The 18,998-nt window shown below is 47.9% G+C and overlaps 1 protein-coding gene across 3 annotated transcripts; it reads left to right on the top strand.

Moving 5' to 3' along the window:
• The first annotated feature begins 233 nt into the window (after positions 1–233).
• On the top strand, positions 234–17,313 carry CHRNA1 (cholinergic receptor nicotinic alpha 1 subunit). 3 transcript variants are annotated; one of them, XM_032355994.1, is made up of 10 exons: positions 235–409; positions 5,743–5,888; positions 5,990–6,034; positions 7,335–7,444; positions 9,701–9,896; positions 10,373–10,610; positions 13,563–13,786; positions 14,914–15,153; positions 15,478–15,641; positions 15,745–17,313. In XM_032355994.1, the coding sequence occupies exons 1-9, from the start codon at positions 367–369 to the stop codon at positions 15,607–15,609; spliced, it is 1,374 nt and encodes a 457-aa protein (XP_032211885.1). In that variant the 5' UTR covers positions 235–366; the 3' UTR covers positions 15,610–15,641; positions 15,745–17,313. The 3 variants fall into 3 exon arrangements, with proteins under 3 accessions (XP_032211886.1, XP_032211885.1, XP_032211884.1); XM_032355995.1 differs by having other exon boundaries at positions 234–409; positions 5,743–5,885; positions 15,478–17,313; XM_032355993.1 differs by having other exon boundaries at positions 15,478–17,313.
• The last annotated feature ends 1,685 nt before the right edge of the window (positions 17,314–18,998 follow it).

The raw sequence follows: 18,998 nt of genomic DNA, 5'->3' as shown, positions 1-18,998 counted from the left end.
TACAAAAAGGAGGGGGGTTGCTCACCAGTTGAAAGAATTCATTCCCTACTCCACATTGTCTTTTTATTATTAAACCTAACTCATGGTGCATTTAAAACCCAATGCGGTTCACACGCAACTCGCCAAGGGTCTATCAGTTATGTAAAGCGAGGCACCCTGTAATACTGGGAGGCCCTCGGCGAGTCCCTGGGCTCCAGGGCTCTGGGCAGCCCAGCTGTCCCTGCCACGAACAGGTGGTGTAAGACAATAGCTCCGCTGAGCCGACTCTCTTTCCAAAGCCTCCAGCAGCCAAGCTCCCAGCCAGAGACGTTTTGCAAGCAACACGGCCACCCCTCGCACACCAGTCCACACCAGCGCCCACAGCCCATGGAGCTCCGGCCGTTCCTCCTGCTCCTCGGGCTCTGCTCAGGTAAGTGCCAGGGCCGAGGGGCTCTCCTGTGAGGCTGAAGGATTAGCCATCCCCAGGGACCAGGGTCTTGCTTCCTCCTGGGAACACAGGATGGCAGGCCTTCATCAGCCTGAGGCTCTTCGGTCAGTTCTCTGGTTGGCTTGATTTGGTTTGTGGATGATTTCTGGTTTGTGTTATTCAGTGAAACTGGGAGCTACCTGGTCAGAGGCTACAAAGTAGACATGCAGGCCCCTCCTGCCACAGGGCCCGGCGTCCCCTCACCCGTATGATCAGACTAGCACCCCTGTGACCATCCGAGAGCAATCACAGGGACTTGGAGTGACATCTTATAATTACAATTTGGGTAACATTCCTTTTACTGCTCTGGCAGAATTCTGATGATGAAGAGGCCTGATTGACAGCTGCATGTGCAGGAGAGAGAAACCTATTAATAATTGTAACTAAGCTCTTTCCGTAAGAGATTAAATATTTGGTCTTTTTTTTTTTTTTAACTTTAGCAGTTTAAAAAAAAAAAGTTCGTATGAATGCACTTCTGCCCTACTCTTTTACTCTATGTAGGTTTGGGTTGGAATTGAAACTATAAAACCTTGCACAGCCCTTGACCTGCATTCCCCTCCGGAATGTGTCAGCACACAGCAGCTGAAACGCTATCCTGAATCCCAGACTTCCGGTGGGGGGAAGTAGGGGATGTGTGCTGGTGGCTTCATATAAAAGTTTACTGGTGATATCATCTCACCTGAGAAAGAAGACGGCTGACAGAGTGTGATGTCTCTTCTCTAATACTGCTCTGACACACACAGACCTTCTGGGCAAAACACGTAAACAGCTTTATTGTTAAGGTTTTCCAAGAGCGGAGTTTGGGGAAATAGCCCAAGCTCAGATAAATTACAGCCTGTGGGATTTGGACTTGATCCAACCAAAACTGGCTTGTGGTAGTGCGGTGTGTGTGTGTGTGTGTGTGTGTGTGTGTGTGTATGCGCACATGTGTGTACGTGTGTGCACTTATGCGCCTGCAGACACTACACTCAATGAAAATTCTTAAGTGATGAGCTTACACATGAAAATCCTTAAATGATCTCTCAGGACACCAAAGGCCTCTGGAAAACACATGTTTACCTATCTAAAAAGTTATGTGATGTATACTTAGACCAAACCTAGAGTTTCCTGGTATCAATTCACATAGGGGCTCACAGAAATTTAGAGCGAGATCAGGCAGTCCCACAACTTCAATTTGTTATTACAGGGAATCTGAGGCTGAAAGACGTGAACTGACCCGCCTGGGGTCACTTAGTTTACGAATGTTGGAATGTGGCCAGTTGGAGACTGTCTATGATGTGCCTCGTCAGAAAACCCAGCCTGAAATTGCCAAAGGTAGCAAGATGTACAGAGCCAGGTTGAGATAAGAATTAGCCAAAGTGACTGGTACCACTTCAGAATTCCTTTCGCCCAATCCAGCAGGCTGTTCCTCCAAAAAATGCAAATTGAACCAGTATGGTACAAAAAGAACACTTTGAAACGGTGGCTGGTTCAGTTCTTTTTCCAAAAGACTTTATTTATTTATTTGACAGAGAGATCACAAGTAGGCAGAGAGGCAGGCAGAGAGAGAGGGGGAAGCAGACTCCCCGCAGAACAGAGAGCTCAATGCGGGGCTCGATCCCAAGACCCTGAGATCATGACCTGAGCCGAAGGCAGACGCTTAACCCACTGAGCCACCCCGGTGTCCCTGGTTCAGTTCTTTGTAGACAAAATTCGCATTCACATCAGGGACACTTTTTCATATGTTAGCTTACCACTTAATGATCTCTGTTCTACTTATGCAGCGTCTTTGATTTCAACCACTTTCTCTCCTCCATCTCTGGAATCCTAAATATTTCACGGCCATTTTTCTTATGGCATATTACTTTCCAGCTTGTTCCTAGCTATTTATGTAAATGACACATGTCTGTCTCCAAGAGGGCAGAAAGAGAGGATTCGTATCAGATTCACCTCTGAATATCTCAAAGCTCTTAAAGCAATGCTTTGCCCACAGTAAGTGCTCAATAATATACTTGATGAATGAATTAATGTTGCCACCATCTGAATAAAGATCACCCATCTGCTCTTGCAGAAAAGAAAAATTTGACATTATTTATTTGTATGTTTATCAATTTATACCCTGTCTTGAAGGAAGTATTTACTGTGATTCATTGACTCTATGAAGAACTGGTCTGATATCCAGACCACACTGGAGCTGGGAACAGAATCACAGAAAGTCCTGTATGTTTTCTCTTACTTTACCCTGTTTGGGGGAGGAAAAAGGAAAACAACAACAACAAAAAAACCCACCACCACCACCAATCAACCCAATCTAAGACATGGAGACCTCCACAGAAATTCCTCAGAAATGTACTGTGGAAGGAACAGGGTCCCTTGTTATTTGTGAGACTGAGAGAGGAAGAAGGGAATGTCCCTGGAATGCTGATGAGGCCCCTCTCCCCAGTCTTCCCCTTCTCCCTAGTAGACCATAGAGTTGGCCACATAGTTTTCCTGCTTTATAATGTGGACCATCTGCTCTATCTGATGCTTTCTAGTATGTTCTTCCTGTCAATGGGGAATAAACAGTCACTTAAAAATAAGCAGCCCAGGAAGGGCTAAAGCAGTAGCTTCAAACTCAGTGGCCCAGGCACTCGGTGGCCCATGCCAGGGTCCTGCCCTACCCCCAGTGTGGACCAGGAGGGGCCCAGGATGGACAGGTATGGAGGACAGAGGATTGCCACATCCCAGGGGCTCGATGGGGTGACAGCAAAAACTGGGACTTTGAACAACATGCAAACCTGAAGGGTGCTGAATGTAGGTGGCCGGTGGTTTAGGTGAGATGTGTAAGTGCTGAATGGATTCTTCTGGGTTCAGAAAGTTTGGGAATCTAGAAATGAGGTAGGTGAGATCACGGGTTCCACACACAGAGTCCAGGAAGGCCATAATGCACACATGTAGGCTATACTGAGAGCTTCAAAAATCCGAATGGAAATGATACCTTTATCTTTAGGGAGGTGGTAAAGAGCACAGACCCCAGGGTCAGACTGCCTGCATTTCTAGCACCACTTCCAACTGGCTGGGAACCACGAACACGTGTCTCAACTGTCCAAATGCCAGTTGTCTCCCTTGTAAACCAGGGGTAGAGACTGATCTCACAGGATCATTATAAGGATTCAATAAGATAATACAAACACAGGGCCATCCGTGAAGCTCTACCAACAAAATACACGTTTTGGGGATGATGAACATGTTTTGAATCATTGAATCATTATGTCAAGAGGATCTAAAGTTCTGGGTGTGAAATAGCAAGGGCAAGAACAGTACGTACCCCACTCAGTTATGAGGATTCCGAGAGTTAGTACATATAAAGCACACAGGAGAGTGTCTGCCATGTAATAGTTGGATATGCTGATTTTATTAATCAATAAAAATTTTAAAAGAAATTACTTTTTAGTTCATTATTTTGTTGACAAGCTCTTTCAAACTGAAGTTTCAAGGAGACAAATAATAAAGAAAAATAATAACCTGTCTTCGAGGCAATAGGTTAACACTACTGGGGAAAAAAGGAAAGCATCTCATTCATTCCATTTTTCAAGTTGCCTTGGCCCAAGGAGAAGGTATGGTGGCTTCAGCAATAACCTGCGGAAAGGGGAGATCTGGTTACGTGCCTTACGGCAAGTGGATCGTGTGTCTGCTTCCTCTCCTAACCCTGAACAGGCAATCCCCAATCCGTGTAAGGCTTAAGTTACAAAGGTCCTTCATGAGGCACTTGATGGAATTGGGAACACTTTTTCTCATAGGAATAATGCTAGGTGCAGCAGTGTAATTTCCAGGACAGCCCACGACACACTCATGGTATCTTGAGCTAGTGCAGGAGCAGAGTTCAAAATGGCGGGGCTGCCTCCAGGCTCTGCCCCAGCCGCAGGACCTTGGACAATTCTCCCAGCCTCTTGGATCTCTCGTGAGAATGCCGTCAGCCCGCCTCATGCGAGGCTGGTGAGAACCGTGTAACACTGGACACAAAAGGGCTGTGGGGTCCAAGAGTAGTAGATACTATCGCTCAGCATCCTGAAGGAGAACGTAGTAAAGATTCCTAGGAGTCACTCACGCTCCAGATAGTAGCGTGATCAGATCCAGGTCAGAAAAGCCCATGATTTTTACTCTTTGTAACCTTACAGGGATGCATACTCGCCAGCAGTGATTTTTTTTTTTTTAATTACAGGAAAACACACTACATAGAATTTGTCCTGGTAAAATACACATTACCAAAATTGCCGTATTTAAGTGTATGATTCAGTGGCATCAAGTGCATTCACAGTGTTATGCAACATACCTGCTATCCAGTTCCAGAACATCGGCCCGAAGGAAAGCCTATACCCATATACCCATTAACAGTTACTACCCCTTCTCCCATCCCCGCTGTCCCACTAGCCAGGAATCTGCTCTCTCCGCAGATTTACCCATTCTGAATATTTCAAGTAAATGGAATCCTATGATATGTGCACCTTTGTGTCTGATTTCTTTCACTTAGCACAATGTTTTCAGAGTTCGTCCACACTGTGGTGTAAATCAATCCTTCCTTTTTATGGGTGAATAACATTCCTCTGCACGGCTACGCCCTGGTTTGCTCGTCCGTGTATCTGTTGATGGGCACTTAAAACTAAAAGATGCTTCCATCTTTTAGCTCTTATGCATAGGGTTTCCACAAACACTGGTGTACAAGGCTCTGCGTGGACAGTTCTTTGGGGGATGTGCCTAGGTGTGGGATCGCTAGGTCATACGGTCACTCCGCATATAGCTTGTGTGCCAAACTGTCTCCCAGACCGGCCACATGTTTCATTTCTCACCAGCAACAAATGAGGGTTCCACTACTTTACCGGTAGTCACTGCTTTCCATTCTGTAAATTTCTGCCATCCTAATGGGTAGGAACTGGCATCAATTTTTGGCATTCCTAGCATTTTGAGATCTGAGATTTGAGATCTCATGACCCTGGGACGAGACCCTGAAATATGGAGACAGGCTTGTGCATGGATTTTTCCTTTTGTGTGTATGTGCACCCAGCAAACCCGAGTCCAGCCAGCGGCTGTGCTCAGGAATGTCATCTGTTCATGATAATCTGGCACGCCCCGCTGGGAAGGGACCCCACCAGCAGCTGCCACTGGAAAGGAATGTAGGGCTGTAAAAGCTGCACTGGGAGCCTCCCACCAAGGGGGCCCACGCGCCTTCCATTCATGGGTCATGCCTCAGTGATTCACGTTAGTGTTGGGGGAGGGTGGGGGGCGGGATCTGACAGCGTGTGTGTCATTTGCTGTCCCAGCTGGCCTCGTCCTGGGCTCCGAACATGAGACCCGCCTGGTGGCCAAGCTCTTTGAAGATTACAACAGCGTGGTGCGGCCGGTAGAAGACCACCGCCAGGTTGTGGAGGTCACCGTGGGCCTACAGCTGATCCAGCTCATCAACGTGGTGAGGCGGCGGCACGTGGGGCTCCCCATACCCCTCACCCTGGGCCCCGTCCCTTGGCCCCCTGCCTCCCCACTAAAGATGCAGTCTGACCTTTTTTTCAGGATGAAGTAAATCAGATTGTGACAACCAACGTGCGACTGAAACAGGTATTCAGCTGAATAAGTACACGGATGTCGCCTGTCTTCACCCTGGAATTGAACCCGGTCCTTGGAGTGGGGATCCATCTGGGTAACAGGGATGCATACCAACATGACGCAAGAAAATATTTCGGTGTCGTGGGACTAAAGATCATATTTGTCAGGGCGTGTGTGTGTGTGTGTGTGTATGTGTGTGTTTTACTTTGTGCTTTGCTAGACTGCCGTAACAAAGCCACAGACAAATTTTGTTCTTTTACGGTTCTTGAGGCCGAAAGTCCAAATCCAGGTATTGGCAGAACTGGTTCCTTTTGAGGGCTGTGAGGGAGATTCGGCTTCCAGGCCTTTCTTCTTGGCATAGAGTTGGCCAACGGCATGTCCCCATGGCATTCTTCTCGAACATGTTTCTGTCTTCAAATGTCCCCATCTTTAAGAACATACATCTAATCCTTAGTGGATTAGAGCCTACCTCAATGAACTTATTTTAGCCTAATTACCTCTAGAAAGACCCTATCTCCAAATAAAGTTCTATTCTGAGGTACTGGGGATTAGGACTTCCACATACGAGTTTTGGGGAGACATGGTTCAGTTCATAACATTGTGTCATCTAAATGGGCTACATGGGGCGTGTATTACTTTCACAATGTAGGAAAAAACAGAGCACTTTTAAAAGATGATGCTGGCTGCTCCAGGGGAATGTTCACGAAGGTCATTCTCCTTTCCTGGGGTGGGCGGGGCAGCACGGCTGATGTGCTGCCACCCGGTGGTGTGACTTGGGGTACCTTTGGTTTCTTTTCTGTAAAATGGGGTCAATAGTCACTCTTCCCTCACAGGATTGTTGTGAAGACTACATCATGAATATATCTAAAATGCTCTCAGCAGTGCGTGCATGGTGGGGGGCGGTCAGTGCTATAGAGTGTTTGCTGTTACCGTTTACTAAAGTGGAAGCTGAATTCTGAATCAAACTTTTGTTACTGGAGCACAGTTTTGGTCAATATCTGAACTATTGTACCATCAGGACTCTTGATAACTTTATTTATTTATTTATGAAGATTTTATTTCTTGAGCTGAGAGACACAGAGAGAGAGAGAGAGAGAGGGCAGGGAGTTGGGGCAGAGCAAGAAGGAAGTCTCCAGCAGACTCTGTGCCGGCTCAGGGCTCGATCCCACGACCCTGAGATCATGACCCGAGCTGAGATCAAGAGCCGGCTGCGTCACCGGCTGAGCCACCCAGACAGACGCCTCTTGATAACTTCAGATTTTTAAAACAATGTTTTTAGCTCCTCTTAGTAGTGAAACGTCTTCATTTCTAGCAATGGGTGGATTACAATCTGAAATGGAACCCAGACGACTATGGCGGCGTGAAAAAAATCCACATTCCCTCGGAAAAGATCTGGCGCCCAGACCTCGTGCTCTATAACAAGTAAGCGAAACAAGCTGGGGCGGGGGACATTCTGGGGGCAGAGGGAGCCCAAGGGCCCTCTCGGAAGGGCTGCCACTCTCAGTATGCCTCTCACCACTGTTCCCATTAAATAACCCTTAAAAACCAAGAGCCAAGTTGACATGCTAGGGATGCCATATGGTGTCTCATGTTATGAATAGAAACAATTATCAGAGCCAAATTGAATCGGGGCTGTGGGGTGGGGGACATTTAATTCCTGAGCGCTCCTGAAGGCTGTGTGGCAACTATCCAAGGAACCCAAATTCATATAATCGAGTTCCTCGGAATCCCATGTCCGTCCTCCCGATAGGTCTGAACCTCCGGGGGTGGCTATCCATCACATCCCCACGGCAGCCCGAGACATCGCGTGTTGCCCATGGCCGGGAGGCCGGCGTCACCCATCCACTGGGCTCCGTGACAGACTGCACATAGTGAAATTATAATGTGATGCGAGACACTCTGGTTTAATGACAGGTTCATTATCATACGCCCTTCATTTGTCAGGGAATGCTCATTTCAAAGAGCGTCCTTCCCAGGCAGGAGCATCCGCCAGCGGCCTGGAGGGCTTACAGGCTGGCGGTCTACAGCGAGGGGCTGGGCAAGCGGGCTGCGCCTTCTCGAGCATTGACCGGGGAGGTTGGCAAGGCCTTGTGAACGGAAATGACCCCCCCTTAAGGCCGACCCTCCCACTTTGATTTTCTACTACAGATTTTCCAGTGACAACCTGAGATTCAAGCTCGAGCCCGATTAGCCAATTGTTTGTGTAACCCTCTTGGACAAATACGCTGATAGAGCAGAGTGCCTGGGCTGTTAGGAAGTTTCTTTTTCAGTAAGAATCTAAGAGAAGCAAGTAAAGTCCTGGGGTCCTCTTGATAAGCTTGCTCGGGAACGCCTGCAGGGGAGAGAACCTTGTTTGACTTGCTTATGGAGACAGATCTGGGTGATCCTGTGGTCCTCTGCTCTTTGGGGCCCTTTGGGGAAGGTCCAGAACTGCAGTTTTCTGGAGAGAGCCTCACCTTCACCCCAGGAAAAATCCAGTAGGAAGAAAATCTCTTGATTTATGAAGTGAGGCACCAATATAGGCCCTACGTCCCCTGTTCAACACCTATTCTAATACCTTTGCCGGGGGCCCCACAACACGGGCTGTCTGGGGTCAAGTGGACTGCCCACTGAATAAGGCCTGCAGAAGTGGCTCATTATTTTTCATTACCTACCACTGTGGATTATTTATTTATTATTTTTTTTTAAAGATTTTACTTATGCATTTGAGAGAGAGACAGACAGACAGACAGACAGCACAAGCGGAGGGGCAGAGGGAGAAGGGCAGGGAGGGTTAGAGGGGTGAGACGAAGGGCTCCATCCCAGGACCCTGGGATTAGGACCTGAGCTGAAGGCAGACGCTTAACCAACGGAGCCACCCAGGCTCCCCTTTACCATGGTGGATTTTTTTAGATGAGAAATCAGTGCCAACATTTGAAAATTGAACAGTATCACATTAAACTTTGGAGTTCTAGTCTCTCTAGAAAAATCCCTTATTCAAAAGCATGGAAACTTTGGATTAAAAAATTCTAGATCTCTAGGTCCCAAGGAAGATTCCCAGTATCTGTGAGCATCACGCCTTCCCTCACAAGCAGACTCCACAGCCGAGTGGCACCTTCCTCAGAGGAGAGAAGGCTCTCCCCTCACCCCTCACCCCTTCCTCACCTGCCTGGGCCTGGAGGCATCTGAGTTTGCGACTCTACCCTACTGAGTCCTAGATACTTGTGCAAAAGAAAGCAGAGCCCTTTTTTAACCTGTTTACCACAATAATGAACCACTGGACATGTTTTTGTTTAAAATTCCTATTTTTTTTTTTCCTCCAGTTAACTTCCAAAGAACACTGGGGAAGGGATAGATGAGAGATTAACATTACAAATGCTACTGAGGACTGGGAAGAAAACATCTGGTATATAGTGTCACCTGTTATTTCTTTAAAGCTCTAGATTCCTAGGTTCTTCCCCAGATATTCTGATTTAGTGCTTAGATGGTGCTCAGAAATCTGTATTTTAAACAAGCACCCCAGCGATTACCAGACAAATTTGGGAAACGTTGCCATGAATAAAGAGTGACACTGCCCGAATGAAAGCATCTATAATTAGCACCTGAATAATTAACAGCTGTCTCCCGCTAACATCCCCGAGCACAAACGAAGGCTCATCCGTCACTTGGAGTCACGCTCCTCTTTGATTCCGCTTGCAGTGCAGATGGTGACTTTGCCATTGTCAAGTTCACCAAAGTGCTCCTGGACTACACTGGCCACATCACATGGACACCCCCGGCCATCTTCAAAAGCTACTGTGAGATCATCGTCACCCACTTTCCCTTTGATGAACAGAACTGCAGCATGAAGCTGGGCACCTGGACCTACGACGGCTCGGTGGTGGCCATCAACCCGGTAGGCGTCACCCTCGAGGGACAGACGGGGCTGGACGCAGGAGGAGCACCGTCCAGGTGTCCAGCTCTGGCCCTCCAGAGTCCCAGACTCTCAGCACCAGTTAGACCTTTGGGGGCCATCGAATTCACCAGTTCTCAATTGAGAACACATGAGAACCATCTGGTTCTTACATAAATTGGCTTGGTCCCAGGAATGTTGGCTTAATCAGTCTGGGGTGGGACTACGGCACCCATATGTTGTCAACTTTCCAAGTGACTTGAAGGTGTGGTCAACACGGAGAACCCCAGTGATTCAACCCCGCCCCCCCCTTACTTTATAGGAGAGGATCTAAGACCCCACATCGGAAGTGACCTTCTGGGTTCCATTCCAGTCCCAACAGCCCTGGAATCTGTTGTTTTATTACAGCCGAGTGTGAAACCCGCCTCTCCTCCACGGGGACACAGCTGGGGTTTCACAGTTTCATTTTATCTTCTCAGGAAAGCGACCAACCAGACCTAAGCAACTTCATGGAGAGTGGAGAGTGGGTGATCAAGGAGTCCCGGGGCTGGAAGCACTGGGTGTTCTACGCCTGCTGCCCCTCCACCCCCTACCTGGACATCACCTACCACTTTGTCATGCAGCGCCTGCCCCTCTACTTCATCGTCAACGTCATCATTCCCTGCCTGCTCTTCTCCTTCTTAACTGGCCTGGTGTTCTACCTGCCCACAGACTCCGGTGGGTGCCAGGGCGGTGGCTGCAGCTGCTGCCGCGGGCGGATCTCGTGCTGCTATGTGGGGGGAAACCAGGAATAATCATGGGCCAGTAAACAAATACAGGCAGACACGCCCAAAGCATCATCCCTGGGAGGACGCCTTTATGGTCTCCCTGTTCAGTGGTGAGTGTCTGTGGCTAGAGCTCTCGGCTGGCGCAGACCACAGGGCAGGCAGAGTTGAACATGACCTCAGAGGCGCACGTGCACAGCTCAGTCTGGGTAATGTGAATGACCACCAGTGCCTCCTTGCCGAAAAATCTAGTGTGTGCCCAGGAATGTGCTGGGTAAGGCCTGGGTCACAGACACCCTCATGTCACGTCCCCTATGAAGCCGCAGACTATATACTGATTAATCCAAGTCCTGCGTCTTTTCCTCACTGCTTGCCACTTGAAAATAGCTTTGGCATTCCCGTTTTCCAGATGGCAGCATCTCTATACACAAGACCATGCTTCCCAAGTAGCAATTCTTTCTCACATATCAGCCTGGACAGCTTCCTTACCTCCTACTGGGTAATCACACCTGTGACATAATTTCACCAAATACCAACCATCCGCAGAAAAGGGGAAGTGCCTGCTTGAAGTCACTGCTCATAAACGATTTAGGACAACCAAGAAGGGGAAAAGGTGATACAGACAGTCCTCAAACTTATGACCGGTAAAATTGTATCAAAATGATAAAAGAACACACACACACACACACACACACACACGTCTAAGTTCAACTTTCCAACAAGGAAAAAAAAAGGATTCATATGCACTTGCTCATTCCACATACTGAACAACTGTCACCCATCAAGGTCACAGTAGAGAATAAGGCAGAATGTGGCCCACAAGGGGCACCCGGTTGGCTCAGTCGGGAAAGCATGCAACTCCTGATCTCGGGGTTGTAAGTTCAAGCCCAACATTGAGTGTTGAGATTACTTAAAAAAAAAAAAATGAAATGAAATCTTAAAAAAAAAAAAAAATAGATTTGCCCCACAGGGTGCACGTTGTACTTAGGATTGTGGGTGGGGTTTTTTTTTTTTTTTTAAGATTTTTATTGATTTATTTGACAGACGGAGATCACAAGTAAGCAGAGAGGCAGGCAGAGAGAGAGGAGGAAGCAGGCTCCCTGCCGAGCAGAGAGCCCGATTCGGGGCTCGATCCCAGGACCCTGGGATCATGACCCGAGCCGAAGGCAGAGGCTTCAACCCACTGAGCCGTCCGGGCGCCCCTATGACTGTGTTTTTAAACAAATGATTACAAATACAAATTTTTTTCAACTTTCTAATCAACTGAAGCTTCTTAAAGTGAAGAGAGAAAATGCCAGTCAGGGCAATATGGAAGTGAATCAGAGTTTCTGTAAGCGTGAAATGGTTTGTGCTTGAAGAGCATTTAGAACAGTAAGAATGCTTGATAAATGTTAGCTCTTATTATCAATCGAGAAACTTGATGTAACTTGATCAGTAGCTCGTATTTATAATTCTGTCCTCTTTTCCACTTTTATTTTTTTTAAAAGGTTTTATTACTTTATTTGGCAGAGAGACACAGTGAGAGAGGGAACACAAGCAGGGGGAGTGGGAGAGGGAGAAGCCAGCTCCCTGATGAGCAGGGAGCCTGATGCGGGGCTCCATCCGAGGACCCTGGGATCATGACCTGAGCCGAAGGCAGATGCTTAACGACTGAGCCACCCAGGTGCCCCAAGTATTCTTTTTCACTTTTGAAGACTCTCCTCCCCACTAGGTAGACTTCTCCTAACTAGGTAGAATTGGTCGTTGCTTCTGTACTTCCACTCTGTATCCCACAGATACTCACAGCATCGGGAAGCATCAGGTATGGGAAGAGAACAGAGCAACACGAGGGTTTCCCAAAACAAACAGCAAGACCAGCTCAAAGAAAGTCCCTTCCAAAGGCTGTCTAACTGCTTCTCAGGTGGTCCGTCCCCACAAAAATATCCCAGTGCCATTCAGCCCCTCTCTCGCTTGCCATATCAAGACTTAACAGGGAATTATTCATCCTGAAATTATAGGGCTTGGTGAAAAGAAGTTGGGGCAAGGAAATCACTGGCCCCTTAATGTGAAAGACGGAAAAAGAAAAAAACAAAATTATTCTCTTAGATGAATGTGAAAAAGTAGTTCCTTGGTTTTGAACTTTTCTTGGCTTTGGTCCTGCAGCTTCCTCCCATAGCAAGGAAATTACACGTGTACTTCTGGGGTTGCCCATCCGTCTGCTGGGTAACAAGCAGGTCAGGTTCTGTTTTGGAAGGCTCATGACATTCTGCTACAGACAGAAAACTGCCACCCGGAATCTAACTTGTCACACAGCTAGGTGTACTTGGTTCCCTGAATTCCAGCAAGCCACAGAATTCTGGGATGTGAGGTCAAGCACCCACTGGTTGCCTCAGCGGCCTGTCATGGAAATGCCTGCCACCTGCCACTGTCAGCAGAGCTAAGGTGCATAAGGTCTCATTCTGCCCAAGAAATTGCCCTGGCAACATGAGGGTCCCATTGCTCTCAGCCTTGGGTTTTGTGGTATATGAGCTGGCCAGGGCTGCCATAACAGAGTACCCCAGACTGGGTGGCTTAAACAAGAACTTATTTCCGCGTAGTTCTGGAGGTCAAGGTGTCAGTAGGTTTGGCTTCCTCTGAGGCCTCTCTCCTTGGCTGGCAGGTGGCTGTCTTCTCCCCCCGTCTTCACCGGGTCTCTCCTCTCTGTTGTGTCTCTGTCCTAATCTCCTCTTCCCATCAGGACACAGTCATCCGGCATGAGGGCCCTCCCTAATCAACTAATTTTGACTTAATTACCTCTCTCAAGGCCTCATCTCCAAACACAGTCACGGAGGTGCTGAGGCTTAGGGCTTCCATGTGTAAAATGGAAGGATACGGCAACTCAGCCCCTAACACATGAGCGGTCGGATTTCTTCTTCATCTTGTCCAGGAGAGAAGATGACTCTGAGCATCTCGGTCCTGCTGTCCTTAACCGTGTTCCTCCTGGTCATCGTGGAGCTGATCCCCTCCACCTCCAGTGCTGTGCCCTTGATTGGGAAATACATGCTGTTCACCATGGTGTTTGTCATCGCGTCTATCATCATCACCGTCATTGTCATCAACACACACCACCGCTCCCCCAGCACCCACGTCATGCCCAACTGGGTACGCAAGGTGAGTGAGCGAGGCCCTGCCATCTCTTGCCCACGAGAACGTCTCTCCTTCCAGGGGGCCAATGGAATTCTGGCTCACATTTGTGGGTACTTAGGAACTGAAAGTCCTTTTTGGGGATTTTGGGGGGATTTCTGGAAGGAACTTTCTTTAGCCTCTTTCTAGGAATAAATAACTCACGTAGCCTCCCCAGACACAGAAGAAAAACAGAATTACTACAGCCCACTCCAAATTCAAGCTCAAATAATCTCTGTGATTAGAGAAGGTGAATAAATCACTGTCTTTTTATTCAAAGGTTGTGAAATTCTTGAGATTTCTGTTTGTATGTCTTCCAAACTCTGAACAGACTGCTTATTTTTTGCTGGGAAAAAATCATCTGCTGAGAGTAGAATAAGGACTAGAGATGGAGGGGTGCTTGACAAGAAATTGTCAAAAAGTGAGTTTCACCGAGGAACATGGTCTCAAATATTTACATTATTGAAATTTAAAATGTGTTAACATTTCCAATATGTCAGTTTTTAAATAAAACTTCACAGAGACACTAGTGTTCAGGGTCTCTTCTGTAGCATGCAAAAGATTTGTCATGAATTGACAGAGACACTACTGCTTGCAATGTATTCTTTTGGGAAGACAGTCAGTCCCTGTATCTGTAAAGACTCACATGACTCCTGGCAACCCCTATGTTGCATTTCTTCAGGAACAAGAAATGGAAGAAAACAGAGGAGCTGTTTTGGAGACTTATATGTTCTCTTAGCCAGAAAGACCTTTTCTTTAACCATATTATCCTGCTAACACATGGCTTTGAAAGAAGCCAGTACCTAGAGCTGGGCTGGAAGGGTAAGCATCATTGGCTTGTCATGGAGTCCAATAGCTGCACACAGGCTCCCTCCAGTGGCGAACTGCTCACATTACAGAGTCATGTCTCTTACCTTAGTAATTTGACAGGCCACAAGATATGCCTAAAGAAATCTTTGAGAAAATCTAGTAGAGTCCTTTTGCTTTAAGGACAAAGAGGCTACGGCCCAGAGAAGCCGAATGACTTGTGCCTAGACTCACGTTGCTAATTCAAAGTCAGAGTTTGCTACTTGCCCTGCTCACAATAATTCTCATGCGTGGATTTCTTCTGTTAGGTTTTTATCGACACTATCCCAAATATCATGTTCTTCTCCACAATGAAAAGACCCTCTAGAGAAAAACAAGACAAAAAGATTTTTACAGAAGACATTGATATTTCTGACATTTCCGGGAAGCCAGTGCCTCCACCTATGGGTTTCCACTCTCCGCTGATCAAACACCCAGAGGTAAAAAGTGCCATCGAAGGAGTCAAATACATCGCAGAGACCATGAAGTCAGACCAGGAGTCCAATAACGTAAGTTCTGTGGCTTGTCCCACACATCCAGGCTTAAAAGATCAAATACTTGAGCACGGATGAATGGGTTTGTCTTGATGGGTAGGCTGGCATTCACGAAGCAGCTGCTGACCCACGATGGGCCTTGGTGACCACCCCTAAGCCAGCTTCCTGAGCCATCCCACTGGGAATAACCTATCGGAAGGATAAAGATCACCATGCCAGCCAAGGGGTGTCGAGGGCTTTGAAATCTACAGATGGAGAGGGCTGTAGACCACGCATAGCGTGAACACTGTGATTCTAATGACCACCTAAAGAAAACGTTAACACTTTTCTCTCTCCCAGGCGGCCGAGGAATGGAAGTATGTTGCAATGGTAATGGACCACATTCTCCTCGGAGTCTTCATGCTCGTCTGTATCATTGGAACACTGGCTGTGTTTGCAGGTCGGCTCATTGAATTAAATCAGCAAGGATGAGCTGAGCTGAGCACCAGGCAGAGCAGAGAATGGTGGGGAAGAGAGAAATATCTTTCTACTTTGATTTGAGCTCATTTATCAGACCTCTAACTTTCTGTATTTATGATTAATGCTAACGATCTATATTTATGTAAGGTGACGGCCTCCAGTACCTTCACAGCGCTTCTCCTGCGGTCCTGCTCTATCTTGCCTGGAGAGTGAACCCTTTTCAGTAAAAGAAGTGGGATCACTAACAAAGTGTATTCATTTCCAAAGGCATCTTGAAGAGTGTGGTCCAGAATAACAGGTTTTCTAGTGCTTTGTTTTTTAAATTTTTTAAGCAAAGAACGTACCCTTTGCTTAAAAGTCAGTTTTGTACATACAAGTAGGCCTATCTGCCAGTCCCCAAAAGATAAAGCACTTGAGAAAAAAGGAAACTGTAGAAAGGCAACAGCTAAGTTCTAGAATAGCCACCAAAATGCAAACTGCATCAGAGCAGGTTTCTAGAGCTGGGAGGGGAGGGAGGGGCTTCCCAGGCTAACACAGCCCCCAAGTATGCTGCTCAAGGCTTGAGGAAGGAACACAGTCAGCTAATTTCCTGAGCTATACCAAGCTTGAGGGCCAGGCGCTGTGGGAATCATCTCACGGATGTGGTTTTATTCCTGACTTTCATAATGTCCCTATTTTACAAATGAGAAAGCTGAACTTGTGAAGCTTAAGTTCACTGCCGAAGCTAGCAAGGAGAACTGAGCCAGTTCTGAAGCCAGACCTAATCTGGATTCAGAGTAGCTCAGGGCTGGGTCAGCTCATCGGCTCACTCGCTCCGCTGGCCTCTCCCCACCTGACCTAGGCCATCCTGTAACTCCGCTCAGGGTTTTGAGAGCTTCAGTCTTAGGGTCATCCACCTTTCTGCCCTTCCAATTAAACCCCCGGCCCTTTTCCCCAGTCCTCATCCAGTGCTGGTTGGGGTTTTGTTCTATCGATGAAATCAGAAATGTATGCCCATATCACCACCATTTCTAAAATTCCAGACAAGTGAACAGGAGAGAAAATGATTTTTCTTCGTAGCCACTTTCCAGCCACAAGGTAATACACTCCAGAAGCAGGAGCCCTGGGTATGGGTGACCTCTCTGAACCCACGTGGTTTCGAGCTACTTCTCCATGGAATTCTCGAGCACCCACTCATGGCAGTGCCTTCATGTGAGAGTAATCTCAAGGGAAAATAGTCTGGTGGTTCCTCAAGAAACTAAACATAGAACTATCATAAGATCCAATAATTCTACTCCTAGGTATACACCCAAAAGTGAAAACAGAGATGTGAACAGACACGTGTATGCCAATGTCCACAGCAGCATGAATCACAGTCCTGAAAGGTGGAAACAGTTCAAGTGTCCATCAGCAGAAAAAGCAGGATATACATACAGGAGAATATTATTCAGCCTTAAAGAGGAATGAAATTCTGATGTATGTTACAATACGGATCAACCTCGGAAACATGCTTGATGAAATAAGCCAGACACAAAAGGACAAATCTTATGATTCCACTTAAATGAGGTACCTAGAAGAGGCACATTTATAGAGAGAGAAAGTAGAATAGAGATTGCCAGGGCTGATGGGGAGGGGTGAGTTATTGCTCAGCGGGTAGAATTTCAGATTGGGAGGATGGGAAAGTTCTGGAATGAACAGTGGTGATGGTCGTACAACATTGTGGAATGTACTTAATGCCACTGGATTGTACACTTAAAAATGGCCGCGGTTGTAAATTTTGTGCATATTTTACCACAATTAAAATAAAGAATGAAAACAATGGTCCAAATGTAACTGTCATGTTATATATATTTTTACCACAATTCGATGAACAACAAAAAAAATCTGCTGCTTGTCTAATCTGCCTCATCTCCCAGGACTGACTATTGATTCAGAGAAGGAACTGAAAAGTCACTTCCATTCTTCCCATTTTAAGGATGAGGAAAGGCGGCTTAGAGAAATGACCTCCCTCAGGTCACAGAGCAGTATGGTGACACAGCAGATCTCCTCACTCTGCCCTTGTGCTGTGTTCACCCCATCAAATAGACCCACCGTCACCCCCTCTCCCGCAAAGCAAGGCCCTGGGGCACATTCCCTCCCTGCCAGCAGAGCCAGCCAGAGTGGACAGCACAGGGCTATCGGGGAGCTCCAGCAGCTCCTAACATCTGTCCCAGCAGTCCGTCACCACATCAAAGGCTTTCATCTTTGGAACCTCTTCTGTAGCTCGGCCCGATCTCCAGAAGGTCACTGACGCGATGGGAGGGCAAGCAGCGGGTGCTGGGATCTGTGTCCCCGGGAGGTGTCTGCCGAGGGCCGGCATAGCTCTATGGAGGAGCGGTGTCTGCCTAGCGGGAGGACTTCCTGGGAAGGAGGGGGCATCCTGCAAGTGCGACACCGGCAGGTTTGTGGTGATGGGGCTGCGTTCACAGATGGAAACTGGAAGCAGAAATGACTCAGAGCTCAGCCCTCTAAGTCTTGTTTTCCTGCCCTTCGTGGTCGGAACTGGGAGTTTTGTGTTTGTTTGTTTGTTTTTAATCAGAAATGATGTTAACATTTAAACCAAGGAGTTGGGATCCGCGGGAGAGATTCTGAGCCCAAGTGTTGGTTGGCCCCAGCCACTGGGGGCCACAGGGCTGCTGTATTCCTCCTGGGTGGGGGGTAGGGAGCCACGCAGAGGGGCTCAGGCAGTGGCCTCCTTGCCCACTGCCCAGATGATTCCACCCCACCCTAAGAGCGGGGGCCGGCTTCAAGCCTGAGGTCCCTGCTCCCGGGTCTCAAACCATCATGTTCAAGGTCATCTCTCCCACAGCTGCCGCTTGAGTTCTAGCTGCATGCCCGTTCTTGAGCCGCCCATAAGCACCGGAGGTTCTCCCCCTCCACGCCCTCCCTCTGCCTCTGCCCAAATCCCTCAAGCCCCACCCCTCAACCATGTCCTTGCCCAGTGGAAAAGTCTCTGCTGCCTGGGTTTTCCAAGTAAGCCTCCTCGCTGCTGGCTAAGGGCTTTCCCCAATACCACCCATGTTCCAATCACTGCTGCCCAAGGTTAGGTTCCTACAGCCCGAGTTCAGCTCTTTCCCCCCACACTGCCCCATGCTGCAACCCGCCGCAGCCAGCGTTTACCAGTGTCCCCAGCCACGGTCTCTTCAGCACACCCCGGCCTGGGTCCAGCTGCCAGGGACTTCATTTCTTCCCCCTCCCCCTGCCTGGGCCTGTCCTGACGGCAGCCCCAGCTGGGAGTCATGCTCTCCCTCACAGCTCTTCTCCCCTTTCCTGCCTGCTGATTCCCCCTCACCCCCCACAGCTGGGCGGCTCTGTCTTTCCCTGACTCCTACCCTCATCCTCACTGTCACTGTCACCACTGCAGCTGCTGGAGCCAGGCCGTC

The sequence above is a fragment of the Mustela erminea genome, chromosome 8 (assembly GCF_009829155.1).
Source record: "Mustela erminea isolate mMusErm1 chromosome 8, mMusErm1.Pri, whole genome shotgun sequence".
NCBI lineage: Eukaryota > Metazoa > Chordata > Mammalia > Carnivora > Mustelidae > Mustela > Mustela erminea.
The sequence above is the reverse complement of the archived record's forward strand: the minus strand, read 5'-3'. Positions and strand labels throughout refer to the sequence as shown.